Below are 15,370 nucleotides of genomic sequence, written 5' to 3'. Positions count from 1 at the left end.
ACCTTGACTCTACAATCGAACCAACATCAACCATGATCTCAACTAGGCAACCAGGTGACTGCCTACCAATTAGCATAAAAGACAGTAGCTTTTAATATACATAATATTGTTCATTAGGCATGCCATTCAGCCAAGGGTCTTGATGTTATCTTAATGATTTTGTTAATGATCTTCACCCCCGGCCGTTGTCTAAGGATCTAGAAGTGGCGCGGATGATAGTTTCGGAATGAAAAGAAAGTTGCCCAGATTTGTTATTAAAACCAGTACAGCGCCTCAATCTAAATATTTTACTTTGCTCCCCGTTGCCTAATTAGAGACATAGTAAATAACCGAATTGGTATCAATTTTAACGTTAATCCTTGGTCATCCTAGCTGAAAGGCCATAGAGACGGTTTGGTCGCAAGATTCACGTTGGCAATAGATAGTATTATCCTTCATACATCAGTCATAATCTGATACTTACCTATTCCTCTTACTTGCCACGCGTCAAAGTAGATATGCCAATAGATTCGTTTCCATATCACAACTCGAATATGTCTTATACGAAAAAGCTATATCATGACCATACGGTGAATTTTGACGAGAAGAAAACAATTAAATTGTAGTTCATTTGGACTGTAGCCACCGTCAAATAGTTCTAGCTGGTCGGGTAGGAATAAGAACGCTGCGGTTTGTATTGCCGGCATTTGGGCGTGTCTGGCCATTTAGATTGCTAGATGAGCAAGCAAATCAAAACAGGAATTTGCTAGAGCCACCATAAAGACACCGAACCCTTATATCCTGCCCTCGTAGTTCTAGTTATCCCCTAATTATCGAGATATATGATGGTCCTCTTATTCGGAGGGATCATCACATTTCGCATGATCGCTCTCCTCTGCGTGACCCTTCTCCAAAATAGTATCGTTAGATAGATCACCCTCGTCTATTGTGTTGTCAACCTCTACGTGATCTTCACTTTTGGGATCGTCAATACTAGATCCGGAACTAACTTCGGGTTCCCATTCGATTTCCGACTCGACTTCTGAGTCGGTTAGATCAGCTGAAGATTCAAGCTGTCTTCCCAGCTTCTTCTCAGCCCGTGTCATAGTTTTTATTGCCTTATCAATCGCCGAATGTAGGTTCTCATTAACCTCGGTTTTTATTTCCGCGAGTCGACGCTTCCAGAAACACCATCGCTCAAGACTGTAGCCACTCACACCAGAATATAATGGCCCGCCACGGTACGGACGACCCGTGTCCGGGCCTTCGGGATAATCCGAAAAGGTATGGAGCAGCGAGTCATTGAGGATACAACGGGAACTCTCAAATATCCACTCGGTCGCAACTCGAATTCTGGTCTCTGCGGTTGGTATGTCTTGGATAGGGGTCAATGGGGTCTCCAGTCCGTTTCGGAGTTCCCAGATCAGGTATTTTCCCCATCTCTTTTGCTCGCGATGGAGTCTAGCGATGAAAGAATTGAGGTTCAGCCACTCAGATTCTGTGAAGATTAAACCATCGTTGGGGTTAGGCTTCAGCGTTGGAACTACCAGTAAAGTCAATAACTCATATTTAGACTAGATGGACCGCAGGTACCTACTACGATTCCAGTTGTCTCTCATTGCGATACTTATATCAGGTAGGTTTTTCCACATTTGAGTATCGGCCTGGATGGAGTCAATTAGCGACACGTGATATGAAAATGCGGTATACATACCTTTTTTTGTTCCCCAATTTTCTCTAGCAAGATCACAATCTTAATAAGGACGTCTTGCACTAAAGTATGAGGTGGGACTTGGCTTGCAATATCGATGAGGCTTTCCCAAAATTGCCATACAAAATCTTCTGCCTGTAGTCCCGATGTCTCTGGAGACGAGTATTTGACCAAGGCCCTAACAAAATGACCAGCCGTTTTTATCGGCCTTGTCGTGTGTAATAGTTCCAGTGAAGACACTAGAAGATCAATTATGTGTAGGCCTGTATCTCCCAAGTATCCAGCCTTGCTTTTCAGATGGCTAAAGTCGACTTCATTAGTTCCCGCCATGATCGCAATGGATTCCAGAGAGTGTAAGTTCCGAGTTGTGAAGGTGTGTAGAGTCCTATTATCGCAAGTTTCTAGAGGAATAAAGAGAAGTATCAGTGTTGGATATAAGTTGTAGTGGATTTACCCAGTTGAAATCCGAAGAGGTTTTTGGAGTTCAGAGGAGAGGAGTTTGTAGAATTCGTGATTATTTTATCTCAAACCATAAAGATCGAAAGCTCATACAAGTTCTATGTACTGTGGGGAATGTGGGGAATGTGCAAGGGTGACTCACGAATGAGGTACAAAATGCTAGCTGCAAGGGGAAAGATCTATGCACGGGCCCACTTATCTTTCGTACCTTACAGTGTTAAAACCCCACCCACCTTCTAAAATAAAAACTCCATAACATTGAATGATATTATGTAGATGTTTGGTCCTACACGTGGTAACTACAGAGTCATGAGATGCTCGACCTTGATACGATATAAGGCTTTGATAGGTATTTTGAAGTTTCGTGGCTCAGGCATCAAATTCGCACTATGTACTTCTTGAGTCACTACCCTTATGTCTCTTACCTCTTATTTTTTTTAGTTGGAGCTAGGACCTTGGTGGTTGCTTTAGATCATGTAAACCTGCACGTGGTTGAGCAAACATCCTTTTAGACAAGTACCTAGGTAACTCAAGTATCTATTTTACAGGTCAGGTAGTATGGGCCTTTTAACGTATTGCTACAAGTAGACTTCTTATATAGAACTTTGAAAGCTGATAAATTTTCCTTCCTAAGAAGCAAGTTTCAATGCTTCCCGTCTCCAAATACAATTAGACGTGTGATCAATCTTTGGCCAACCTTCATTCTTCTCTCTTACCTAGCCCTAGAGGACAATCCCTGTTTCCCCACGATCTACCACATCGGACGCGGGTAAATGTGGGACTTGTTACACCTACGCTCCTTAGTAACGACGATCACTTCCTTTTTGGGAAACAAGGCCAATTATTCGCATCGCAATGGCAGGTAGTAAGGTTAAGATGAAGGAAAAGGACAAGAAAGAGCAGACCAACAAACGAGGGTCGGCTAATCAGCAGGCTGAGAAGGCCAAGAAGCGCCCGCCACCCCTGGATCTTTCTGCCGCCAAGGTAAAGGATGATACAAATGATGAACACCGCATAAACACAGAAGACTCGGTGGTATGAAACTTCTAAGGAAATATTACCCCAACTTAGAAAATTTACTGATATATACCGTAGTATTCATGCTCGGAACTAGACCCAGATCATCCCTGCCGTTACCTAAATGCTAAAGACGTACGGTGTCAAGTCCACAATGCACCATCTGGGCAGCTCCCTGGGACGAAATACGCTACACCATTTTACAACAATGAGGACCTTGACAACTTGAAGAGCAAAGGTCCAAGACTAGAGTTTCCTCTTCGTAATGATGGATCATCATATCGACGCGGCCCTCCTGGACCAGTGCGTGCAATCTACAACGAGGACCCCGAGAAGCGTACGAATTTCGACGTGGTTTACCATACTACCACGGACCCCAAGAAACACAGCGAGGACCTCGACGTTGCAAAATACAGACCAAGTAGCAAACGTTGACCTATATCTATGAGATTAAGACTCAACTTTTGGTTCATTATCAAACCCAAGATGTGTACAATGCGCAAAATACTTTTGGCAAATGGGTTTATTCTAGGCAAGCTACTAGGATAGCTGGAATATTTTCCTCTTTTCTCGATTCGCAATGTGGGTATTCTCAAAGCTTCAGTAACAATACCACGCTAACTTTGAAATAGGCTCTCATAATTGCATTCAGAGCCGAATGTAATAAGAAATCATTATGGCGGCACTCAGTATCCTGAAATGCAACTGCAGTTAATAACCAAGATTTGTTTGAGATCATTGGCAACGACCTCTACACAGATCAAAATTTTCTTTTGTCTTAGGAAGGGTTCGTGGGACGAGGATGAGGCTCCGTACGATGCGCGAGGAGATTATACATAATCGTTACTAGGTATAAATCTCGTATAAGCCACAAACTCGCCAAGCACTTAATAATAGGCAATTAAGCTTACCATACAACCTGTCACTATGCTCAAGTTTTATTTTCAATGAAAGCTAACGGGTGCTATGAGAGGTCTTGCGATACTTAGTTTGACTCTCGCTCCTTAATTGTTTCTTCGTGATCAATATACTGATATTTTATCTAGTAACTCTGCGTTAACTACATGTAGGATGGTGAATAAAGACCCGCCATTTCAACGATACCTTAGGTAGATAAGTACCTAACCTACCCCCCTTTAGTATTCGCCGCTATTATATTCTCTTCTATCAATATTAAATTTTGGTAGCCATATAGACCGCATAATTTCTAGCAAGTTACTAACCTGCGATTTACTGATTCAGATATTTTTAACAACGACTACGTTATATAAAATGTATTTAAGTTGTAAACAGGGGGGCAAATTAGAAGCACTAGCATTATTTTAAGGGAAAAAGAGTTAAATCTCGAGTTATTGTTGCAACGACATACAATTTAAATAGAATACTAAATGAGAAAGGCGTGACAATAGCTTGTATCAAGCCTGAATATCCAAATTTTATATTACGGCGTCATTAAGAGATCCCTTAAACAAATTATGCATTTCAATATCATCAATTTATAGAAAGAGTACTTGCTTTAAGGGTTAAGTACTCTAGAGAAAAATGACTGAAGTAATGTAGGAGTAAGATGGATGATATAGTTCTTTAATATATATACCTAGTATGGCAAATGTAAGGAAATTCTCGAGTTTGAGAGGCTATAGAGAAGAGGGTTGAACGGAGAAAGTGTAGATGACAAGGATCTGCCCAGAACAGTCGTGAATCAATTCAATAGTGTCACTGGCCACTATAGAATAATTGAACAAAAAAAGAGCGACCGGCCATGAAATGCAATGAGGCGTAGTCTCTCATCCATGTCCTCTAGAGTTCCAAAGACCAAAACCTTTCGCTAAGCTAACTCTTTAAGTATCGCCGAGACTTTAGATATTGTATCACCGGATGTTAATGACGGTGGATGCCAATTTGGTGAGCCCCATCGAACCAGGGTACGACAAGGGTATTTCAGTTGCTACGCCGTTTTATGTGCTTAAAGCGTGTAAAGCTTGCTGTTTCTGCGGTTATGAGCAGATAACACCGAAGACGATAATCGTGTGATCACTCTTCGCTGCGTAGCCGATTACCGGTTGATTTACGTTATATGAAACTTGATATTAAGTAAAGCAACTGTTTTAAAATATCTAATATGCGTAGTATCGTTGCTCGAGGAAAGTTGACTGCTAATAGAATAGAACTTATCTTATCCGGATACTTGTGCTTTAATTTCTATGATCTTAATCCTATGTAGTAAAGCTTCCTTAAGTGCTTAAGCTAACCAGGTTATGTGCTTAGCGGTTGTTGGAACTTTTGAGATTATGGTATAACGTTAAATCATTGCTCCATTCTCACTTAACATCTTCCGCTTCAAAAGCTAAGAAATCTCTATCATAACTTACATCTTAGGGAAATTTGTAATCTTTCTAAGGTAGTCCTATTCGTATCTACCTAAACAAGGGCATGGAAATTAGCAGGTATGTTTTATATACGGAATTAGGTATACGATTACTATACCCCACTTATTCAGGGCTGCGCGCATAGACTCGCCTAACCAGCTAGCTGCCGACGAATGCGGTAATGGAGTAGCTGAATACCGTCGCCTGATACGCCAGCAGTACGGTCCCGTTCTAGCTGAACAACCCTAGTCTTAGGCTTAAACCAATATAGACAAGTGAATGCCGATCTTGATCTCCTTAACCTACCTAAGGGGCACGGGTTAGGAATATTTATTTATGGGCCTGAGCATTGCATCTCAATAGAAGAACACAACGCTGTGATGCATACCGCTCGTCCTGTATCTCAGGTCCTTATCAAACGCGCATGGTTAATCAGATGGGGAGATTCCCAAATTGTTGGGTCAAGGCGATTGATTCATTTATGCCCTTGAATACCTTAGAGCATGGTACGAGTTCACCCATGATATAGAGAACCAACGGCATATCTTACAGGTTCGAGAATGCCTTCGTGGAATTCTATAAAGTCCACCGAAGACTTCCTTCACTTGGCCATTCCCTTTTGCTCCCTACCCGCAGTTTCATCCACTCGTTTTACTCATTAGACCACTCGAGTCAGTCTTTCGTTGAGATACTAGTCGCTCATTCTATTCTACTTTAATCTAATACCTACGTGCCAAAATGAAGTTCACCACTACCATCTCCATCATCGCCGCCTTCTGCGGCTTTGCAGCAGCGGCCCCCTCACCCGCGCCCGCATCCGCTCTGTTCCCCCGCGAAGACTGCCCCTACGGCGGCAACTGGAACCACTGCGAGCTCAACGGCTTATACGTCGTCTGCGTCAACGGCCGCGCTACTAAGTACACTTGCGACGGGGGCTGCCAGGCCATCTGCCCTGAAGGCCAACCCTGCACGCCTCGCTGCAATAATGGTCACCTGGCCTGAAGGATTTGGATGGAGAATTGTGCAGGAGGTGGCGGGAGTAGAGGGTAGAATGGGGTCGATTAAGCAGGATCCGAGTTTAGTTCAGTTAAGTCACAGTTGAGAATATAAACCTTTACGATCAATACTCACGGATTCTCGTAACTTCTATCTTACCCTAGTGCATTACGACGATAAGCTGTTGAATGATTACCTCTTTAGGTATTAAAGGCGGGAATAGCATTCCTTTTTCATTGTCTTTTTTTCTGTTCTGTAATTGTGATAAAACAATGTTTTTATTTTTTATCTTTGGTTAACTATAAACTCCCTCTTCCCCCTTCCTCCCTTTTTTTTTCCGTTTCTTTCTTCTTTAGCTTTTACTATTTTTTTTCCTCTTTTCGTTTCTTTGTTTATTAACCCTTCCAAATGAATAGGTGCTCTTTCTTTGTCGACAGCACCGTATTTAAAGTAGGATGAGTTTTGTTGCGTTTTCATCGGTATATGACGACTAATATCTAATGTAGGGAAACTACAAATTTAGATATCCTCATATCTTAACAGGAATAATAGGTAGAACTTTTGCCGCATCCTGACCTTGTTGTCCCCAAAGGTAAACTACTTACGTTTAGCCTTTTGGCGTCTGCCCTTCGTCCCAAATCTACTCATGTTCTTCGAGATGCGAGATAACAGCTCCAGTACACGCATTTCTTCCCCGTCCTCCTGAACATGTTCCCGTAGATAGACAATCCAGTCTCGGTCTGCCTCGCTTATATTCCATATATTCCATCTGTCGACTAGCTCAAGTATAATAAGGGCTATGGTATTATCGTCGATCTGCAGGATCTCCGCGTCATGACCCTCCCAAATTTGCAGATGAGAGATCAGTATTTCTTCTCGATGGGCCGCACACTCGCATGTCGCGGGCACGTGTTCAAAGTCTTCGTACACCGGTAGTCCAAGATCGTCAAAATTTACTACGCAACCCCATGCGAGTTTCTCGCTCGGTCTGGTATGTCTATACGACATTTTGCCGCGTTTCCGGGTCTTAAAGTGTAAGTGGTTGTTTAAGTAAGAGGCACTCACTCAGAAGTTGTTGTAGAGGTAATTATGTGAATTTCTTGTTGGGAGATAACGGTGGTAAGCACGCTAATATTATGATGGCTGAATATCATGACAGAAATTTTCGTGGAGGCATAGAGTAGTTATATAGATATCGCTCTGGAGGACTAAGCGTAGTTGTCACGGAACATGTCACCTGTTAACGCGAGCAACAAAGAGATTATTGAACAATATATATAACTATTACCTAACACTTCCTTTCTGTCGGACGATTTTTGAATCGAATTATTATCTTTCTCAACGTTACAAGGCCTTAGTGTCTATCTGTTGTATTGTAGTCATGTTACCAACTCCTCCTCCGTGGGACCTTTAGATTTCGACGCGGATGCGAATCTCTATCACTATCACCTATGAAATTCAGATAAGAAGCGGTCGAAACTTACTTTCCAATTTTAGGATATTGAATTGAAGACCATCAAAAGTTGGCAATATCTCCATATCGATTAAAAAATATACCAATGTCGTCGCAATAAAAAAAATAAAAAAGGCGTAGGAGAGACCATGTGGAATGGAGTCAAAAAAAAACTGGACGAGCAGGGAGTCGAACCCTGGACTTCTCGCATGCAAAGCGAGCACTCTACCACTGAGTTACACGCCCTGGAAAACGAACTAGTTTTTAAGGCTAGGTCGCTAAGTGATAGATATTGCGTTAGCTCAGGTTATATAGCTAATGCAGAAAGTGGACTAATGACGTCACCTATTGAATAATAAAATTTAACAGGATGCAAACAAAGAGGCGCTTCAAAGGCAACGTTATAGTTCTTTGTGTTTTATTTTCTTTGTTTAACCTTTGTTCGTAAAACAAATGTATTATCACTATTATTGGCATCTTCGGTACCCGTACCCGAAGGATGCGATAATGAAAAGCAAGTGCTGGTATTGATTCTACTAACAGACTTGGCGATTGACGATACATAGGTACCTGAGGCAGTGGGTCTAATGGTGAGACTTGGGGATTTAGGTTGGCCTATCAGACCATTACTGATTTGTCACTGCTATACTCTTACTGGCCGCCTTATACGGAGGAAGCAACGGCCCCGTGCCAGTTTGGCAGAATGCCGTTACGTTACTGAAGACTACCGGAAGCTAACGGGGTCCCTTTCGTTCCTATGTCCGCATCGGACGACATCTTGCCGGACATAATACACTTCTCAGCCTCTTAGGGATTTGCTATAGTGTGGCACAGAATCTCCTCGCTACATTACTCTAGGTACCTAGCTCATGTGGGGTACATAATATCTTGAGATTCTGAGTCTTATCTAAAGTATATATCTTCTAGCTATCGACTTAAGCATCAGGTAGGTTAGATAGACCAAATCAAACTCAACTGCATAATCTTTGTATTATCTACATCTTCTCAAATCGCCATGGCTCCGCATAATATCCAAGACGAAGCGCCGTCGGGATTCAACGACGGACCTTCAGGCACCAAAGTACGACCGCCCACGCCACCGCCTATGTCCGCAAGCCCACCCCGAGTCGTGGTTATCGGCGCGGGGTCGCGGGGTCACACCTATAGCCGCTGTATCGGCGAATCTAGCAACGGCGTCGTAGTCGCCATCTGCGAGCCAGATAAGTACAAGCGCGAGGAGTTCGTGCGGAACTACATCCAGCGCGACGGCAAGAAGCTACCCGAGGGCTCTAGCTTCAACGACTGGCGCGATTTCGTCGAGTGGGAGGTGCGCCGTCGTGAGCGCGAAGCTGCTGGAGATAAGGATGTGCCCGAGGGCGTCGATGCTGCCTTCGTGTGTGTTCGCGATGAGATGCATCACGACGTGGTTGTCGCTCTCGCCCCGTTAGACCTGCACATTATGTGTGAGAAACCGCTCGCTGGAAACCTAGCTGAGTGCATCGCCATGTATCAGGCCCTAGCCCCTTTGCAGTCCCGCAAAGTCTTCTCCGTCGGTCACGTACTACGGTACTCGCCGCACAATATACAACTCCGCAAGCTGCTGCTTGAGGATCGCGCCGTCGGCGACGTCTTAAGTATCGTACATACCGAGCCCGTTGGATACTGGCATTTCGCACACTCGTATGTCCGTGGCAACTGGCGCAAAGAGTCTACCACGGCGCCATCTCTACTAGCCAAGAGTTGCCATGATATGGACATTTTACTGTGGCTGATGTGTTCACCGACACGTCCCGGATCTGATGAGCCCCCGCATATCCCCTCTGAAGTCACATCTATGGGCTCATTGCAATTCTTCCGAAAAAGCCGGAAGCCCAAGGCCGCGGGCGCCGCAACAAACTGTCTCAGCTGCCCCGTCGAGTCGGAGTGCATATACTCGAGCAAGCGGATATACGAAAGCCCGCGACACTTCGGTCTGGAGACAGGTAACAGGTCCTGGCCCATCAGCATCGTTCTCCCAGATATCGAAAGCTTCGGCGGCGACATCGAGCGCGCACGACCAGCGCTACTCAGCCGTCTAGCCGAAGACTACGACGAGTCGACGCCGCAAGAAGAAATCGACGCGAAGAACTGGTTCGGGCGGTGCGTATTCGAGTCCGACAACGATGTCTGCGACGAGCAAGTCGTCAACATAAAATGGGACGACGACCCCCTCCCCTCCACCACTTCCTCCTCTTCCTCCCCCGGGGACTCCGTCGGCAACCGAGGCGCCAAGCAAGCAACCTTCCACATGATCGCGCAGACAAAAAAGCAATGCGAGCGCTTCACCAACATATACGGGACCACGGGCGAGATCTACGCGGACTCGTACAAGATCACCGTCGAGGACTACACGACCGGCGCGACGCAGACGTACACCCCGAAGCTCGAGAGCGGGGGCCACGGCGGTGGCGACCACGGCATTACGCGCCAGTTCGTCCTGGCCGTCGACCGCGTCAAGAACCACGGCTGGGAAGCTGCGCGTGCCCAGAGCGAGTTCATCGGGTGTAGCTTGGAAGAGATCATCCGCAGCCATGCTATAGTGTTCGCTGCTGAGGATTCGCGGAGGGGGCGCAAGTTTGTTGATTTTAAGGATTGGTGCGCTGAGAAGGATATTGCTGCCATAGCGGCGTCTTAGACCTATGCTTTTGCTGCATCCTGATTGCTCCTATAAGCATTTAAAAGAGGTTCCTGCTTGCATATGTACCTAATCTAGCTATGCGTGGAGGTCTGGTCGTTCTGGCGTTTTTACTGTGCATCACGTTGGCATCTAACGAGTCAAGAAGTGGTTATGATGGTACGAGCCTTTGAGTCTCTTGGATTGTGAAAGATTATGAATTCTTATGAATACAACAGCAAGCTTGGTTTGTTACCTATTTCATATATCCGCCGCATTAGCCTGCTATAATACATGTTTGTCCTGGTGTACTCGTACAAACCCGAGGCATCGTGCCTCTCAAAGTAATTCGACAAGAATAAGCCTCCATCCATATCGGGAGAAGCACCTCCATTAAAATCTTACAAACTCGAAAGGCTTGAAGTATTCATTGTGAAGTCGGAGTGTTGGGCATCTCTACTCCACGACTTCGCTGCAGCGATTCCAGATAATCCTGCAAGCCCTTCTCTCTCCGGCGTCGTACCACTAGTTCCTGTTCCGTATCCCCGGCTTCGCGATGCCAGGCTTCTAGCAGCTGCATGTTCGCAAATACCTGCAACTCGCTAAAGCCATGCCCAGCCTCGGCGGTGTCGATAGCTCTTTCTAAAGCGTATCGAGCCAGCGCGTGTCGTGGATGGTCTTTTACCGCGGAGTTGTCCACGTTGCATCGGCTTCTATGAAATTGAGCAATGACGCGCCACGCTACCCAGTTCGTCCAGTCGTACTGATCTGATACATCGAGCCGAAGGGCAACGCGAGCCAGTTTAACTGAACGTTCATCGAGGGGTCCTTTCTGCCAGAGGTACGCCACTGGCTCGATGAGCGTCATCAGATCCGGTGAGTGAGACCTGCCGTGAGAATCAAATATTGCTGGTGCTGATGCTACTGCTTTCTGGAGAGATGGCAAGTTAGTTCTTGTCGAGTTGGAGAGAATCAGGTCCCCCAGCAGAAAAAAACTAATAGACGGTGCGATAGTCTGTGAGAAATCGTTCGTCTTGAGCAACATGTCCAATATGCTCTCCATACAGCTAAAGATGAAATCCACACCGGTTTCCAACGTATTATTACGGAAAACCTCGTGTATTGCAGTAAATAATCGGCAGAAGGTACTTGATCGTCCCAAGACGGCTTCTGCGTATCCCGCTAAATACCTCCATAATTCCTTCGCCAGCCCATAATCGGGAGATATCACGCTGGCTATTAGTAAGTCAAACAGACCAAGGGCAGAGGGTGTCTTGATGAGTAAGTGCAACGAGTTGAAAGCGCGCTGACCCAGCAGAGCACCGAGAGGGTTATGGTTCCTTGAGAAGAACCAGCAAGCCCTACTAAAGTCTCTAGTAGCCTCGCATAATTCACCATCGAAATAAGCGTCGAAATCTTTCTCGAAGGATGCAGGCGATTCTAACGAATCTCGCCAGCCCAAGGTAAGATCCTTAAAGCACGAGACGAGGACTTCCTGGGCGTGAAGATGAGATGGTAAGGTCATATGCTGGGGGTCAACCGGTGGAGGCGTGAGTGCTCGTAGATATTCGGGCAAGTCGACGCCGGCGACGGGTGCTACAAGTTCGAAACTTGAAATACCTTTTCGCTTCATATAAGTTTCAATATCAACCGACCTTCCATGGCGACGGAAAGCAGTAGGCTTGCCCACAGCGCCGCGCTCGCGTTGTAATCGTAACATCATCGCCACGTCCCTCTTCTTATTATTCTTAACGAACCCCCATTGTGAAAACTTAGCCTATACATAATTAGCTTTACTTTCCACACTATTACCCAGTGTGCTTTTTTTTATTTTATTACCTTATACATACGGGGACTATGAATAAATTAGCATACAACTCCAATACGCAAGCAATTTGCCGGTATATGTACTGACGTTGCTCCAAACCCCTTCGCTTGCATTATCTCCATTAGTTCATTTAAAGATTTGTTTTCTTCGATATAGAGTTCGTGTATCTCCTCTTTATATCGTTCCCATATCTCCGGTTGGAGATGGTGGCGCGTTGGGATTTTGCTGTACTGTACCGGTTTCGCCGGGCGAACGGCAACAGCCAAAGGGCCTGGTGAACAGCTTCCATCCTCAACCGCATATTTTCCCTCGTGCTTTTCCGTAGCTAGGCTTCTATATGGTAATAATGAACCCGAATTGCGGCGGCTAGCAATTGCATCCGGCCGATCCTCCCCGGTACTATACGGCTCTGAAGGGGTTAGAGAAGAGCCGATCGTTCCGCCATACTGAGCTAAAGTAGCACTGGAACCCGGACTCTCAATCTTCACGCTATAAGTTGGAGAGGAACCATCGGTAGTAACGCCATCATGATCGGCGCCCTCTAGAGTTTGGCGCGGTTCATCCGGCTTCACCGCGGGTTTCAAATCCGGTCCCGCTGATTGGCAATAGAATGCTGGCCTCATGTGATGCATCAACGCGTGAGGTACTTGGACAATCGGCAGCACTTGGTAAAGAAGCTACATGTCCTATACCACGTTTTCTAGGTTTTCTAGGTTTGAACTGACCTATGGAACTTGAAGAGTAGACGGGCGATTATGCTAGAGGAAGCACAAGGCGAGGAATAGCGGACCAATAAATGAGGAAATCGACGGTGGCTCCGTGGGGGGGTTTAAGACGCAATATAGAAAGAAGGCCGAGCAAGGTAAACACTTGGCAAAAAAGCACGTTAACGGTTAACGGATCCCGTTCTAGCGTCGTCGTAAGATTTCCTACCAGTCTATCATCATTACTTTAAATATCAATAGAAATGATATGAAGAAGATAAGGAGCAGTTATTCGTCGGAATCCGGTCGTATCGCATGGCTGAGTGATTATCTTAGGTACGGCCAGGTGCGGCTGGGCACTGCAAGGGATAGCGCAGCAAGACAAACAGCCAGAAGGCCTAAAGGGGGACCTGAAGGCCTGAAGGAGCCCGGACCAAACTACCTCCTAGCGCTGCCCTGTCGGTACTTGTGCTACACGTGTATTTTCTCCAATTCCAATATAAAACTGGTCAGCGCGGTAATCAAAGAGTATCTTGGGGGCCAAGATGCAATAGATATGTAGTGCTCACCCACGTGCCTCGCAACCCGACAACTATCGCAATACCAAAATAGTCCAGCTGAAACGTCCAAGTATACCAATGTGACGCAATTCTCCAAGGCTGAATAGTTCCCTAAATCCTATGGCTTGCACGATATGACATGCATATAGGCACGACATATGAGGTACCTTCAGCCGCATCCAAACTTAAGTTGTCGATCTCTGGTCGGTTTTTTCATCTTATGTACCTTACCTACCATAGCGGCAAAGGGTAGTTTTAAAAAACGGTTATCAAATGTAAAAATCATTTTATATCTAAAAATCATTTTTTAATAAATAATTATTATTAATTAAAAAGTATTTACTTATTTAATTTATATAAAAAAGTATAAATATTAAATATAATGTTTATATTAATAATTGTTTATATTTAAATAATATATTTTAAAATTTTAAAAATTAAATAATAATAATATATATTATAATTATTTAAAAATTTAAATAAATAATATATTTTATAAATATTTAATATTTTAAATTTATTTTTTTATTATTGTTTATATATTTAAATATTTAATTTTTTATTATTATTTATACATTTTATTTAAATTTTTATTATTATTTATATATTTTATTTAAACTTTTATTATAATTAATAAAAATTTTAATTATAAATAATTGTTTATTAAATATATATAAAAATTATAAAATATTTTTATAAATATGTTATTTAATATATTATTAAATACGTTAAATTTTAATAAAATATAATTAAAATTATTATAATTAATATTATGGTTAAAATTTTAATTAATATTATTAATTAAATTTATTATAAATTTAACTAATTTAAATATAATATATTTTAAAAGTGTAAATTTTATTTTAATATTTAAATAATTATAGTTTTTATAATTAAAATATAATTAAAATTTTTTAATAAACTATTTATTTTTTTTAAAAAAATTATTATTATTATAATTATTATTATATTTTTATTTTAATTATTTTATATATAGCAAATAAATTAATTTATTACATTTATAAATGGAATAATTATTTATATTTTATTTTATTTACTTAATATATAATAAATAAATTATTTTAAAATAATTATTAACATTATTTTATTTTATTTAATTATGGTTTTATTTTTATTTAATAAAAAATTGGTAAATATTAATTATTTTAATAAATAATTAAATAAAGTTAATTTAAATAAATATTTTTTTTTATATTTTTTTATTTTACCGTTAAATATAATAAATTTATAAATAATATATTTTATTTTATTATTAGTATATTTAATAGTAATATTAATAAATATTATAATAATGTTATTAATAAATATAATTTAAACAAATTAAGTAAAAAAAAGTTTTATAAACATATAAAAAAATAATAAATAATATTAGTTTTAATATAAAATAATAATTTTTATATTATTATTATTAGTTTTTTTAAAAGGGTTAAAAATATATATAATTAAATGGTATTAATTTTTTTATTTTAAATTAATTTTTAAAAATAAAATAATTTTATTTTAATTATAATAAAAATGGAAATTATTATAAAATTATATTTTATTTAATAAATAAATTTTTATATTTTATATTTATTTATAATTAAAATAAATGTATATATTATTTATTTATAATTAATT

General features: G+C 41.8%; 5 protein-coding genes and 1 non-coding gene across 6 annotated transcripts; 3 read left to right on the top strand and 3 right to left on the bottom strand.

Annotated features, from left to right (window-relative positions):
* Window positions 1-440: 440 nt before the first annotated feature.
* F4817DRAFT_258604 (uncharacterized protein) lies at window positions 441-2,201 on the bottom strand. Its single transcript, XM_049299250.1, has 3 exons — window positions 1,694-2,201; window positions 1,577-1,643; window positions 441-1,522 (listed from the first exon to the last, which is right to left on the bottom strand). The coding sequence occupies exons 1-3, from the start codon at window positions 2,018-2,020 to the stop codon at window positions 834-836; spliced, it is 1,083 nt and encodes a 360-aa protein (XP_049162055.1). The 5' UTR covers window positions 2,021-2,201; the 3' UTR covers window positions 441-833.
* Window positions 2,202-3,004: 803 nt separating this feature from the next.
* F4817DRAFT_368469 (uncharacterized protein) lies at window positions 3,005-3,601 on the top strand (the record flags this gene model as incomplete). Its single annotated transcript, XM_049307243.1, has 2 exons — window positions 3,005-3,184; window positions 3,245-3,601. The coding sequence occupies 2 exons, from the start codon at window positions 3,005-3,007 to the stop codon at window positions 3,599-3,601; spliced, it is 537 nt and encodes a 178-aa protein (XP_049162054.1).
* Window positions 3,602-5,791: 2,190 nt separating this feature from the next.
* F4817DRAFT_327445 (uncharacterized protein) lies at window positions 5,792-6,592 on the top strand. Its single transcript, XM_049302032.1, has one exon. The coding sequence runs from the start codon at window positions 6,274-6,276 to the stop codon at window positions 6,535-6,537; it is 264 nt and encodes an 87-aa protein (XP_049162053.1). The 5' UTR covers window positions 5,792-6,273; the 3' UTR covers window positions 6,538-6,592.
* Window positions 6,593-8,158: 1,566 nt separating this feature from the next.
* On the bottom strand, window positions 8,159-8,230 carry F4817DRAFT_t29. The gene has a single exon. It is a non-coding gene; the product is annotated as a tRNA-Ala (tRNA).
* Window positions 8,231-9,089: 859 nt separating this feature from the next.
* On the top strand, window positions 9,090-10,658 carry F4817DRAFT_356638 (NAD(P)-binding protein; the record flags this gene model as incomplete). The annotated part of the gene is made up of 1 exon (XM_049305813.1): window positions 9,090-10,658. The coding sequence occupies one exon, from the start codon at window positions 9,090-9,092 to the stop codon at window positions 10,656-10,658; it is 1,569 nt and encodes a 522-aa protein (XP_049162052.1).
* A 203-nt stretch (window positions 10,659-10,861) lies between these two features.
* Window positions 10,862-13,814, bottom strand: F4817DRAFT_368465 (uncharacterized protein). The gene is made up of 3 exons (XM_049307242.1): window positions 12,553-13,814; window positions 12,477-12,492; window positions 10,862-12,414 (listed from the first exon to the last, which is right to left on the bottom strand). The coding sequence occupies exons 1-3, from the start codon at window positions 13,095-13,097 to the stop codon at window positions 11,065-11,067; spliced, it is 1,911 nt and encodes a 636-aa protein (XP_049162051.1). The 5' UTR covers window positions 13,098-13,814; the 3' UTR covers window positions 10,862-11,064.
* Between the last annotated feature and the right edge of the window lie 1,556 nt (window positions 13,815-15,370).

Source organism: Daldinia loculata (genome assembly GCF_022478755.1).
Source record: "Daldinia loculata strain CBS 113971 unplaced genomic scaffold F4817scaffold_7, whole genome shotgun sequence".
In the NCBI taxonomy this organism is placed as follows: domain Eukaryota; kingdom Fungi; phylum Ascomycota; class Sordariomycetes; order Xylariales; family Hypoxylaceae; genus Daldinia; species Daldinia loculata.
Note: the sequence above shows the minus strand (reverse complement) of the source record. Positions and strands in the feature narration are given on the sequence as shown.

Excerpts from the sequence above, each read along its gene's own strand:
- F4817DRAFT_327445 (XM_049302032.1), top strand. The coding sequence starts at position 6,274 with ATGAAGTTCACCACTACCATCTCCATCATCGCCGCCTTCTGCGGCTTT.
- F4817DRAFT_258604 (XM_049299250.1), bottom strand. The coding sequence starts at position 2,020 with ATGGCGGGAACTAATGAAGTCGACTTTAGCCATCTGAAAAGCAAGGCT. Across the intron at positions 1,644-1,693 it reads AAATTGGGGAACAAAAAAAG|GCCGATACTCAAATGTGGAA; the intron begins GTATGTATACCG and ends GACTCCATCCAG. Across the intron at positions 1,523-1,576 it reads GAGAGACAACTGGAATCGTA|TTCCAACGCTGAAGCCTAAC; the intron begins GTAGGTACCTGC and ends CTTTACTGGTAG.
- F4817DRAFT_368465 (XM_049307242.1), bottom strand. The coding sequence starts at position 13,097 with ATGCATCACATGAGGCCAGCATTCTATTGCCAATCAGCGGGACCGGAT.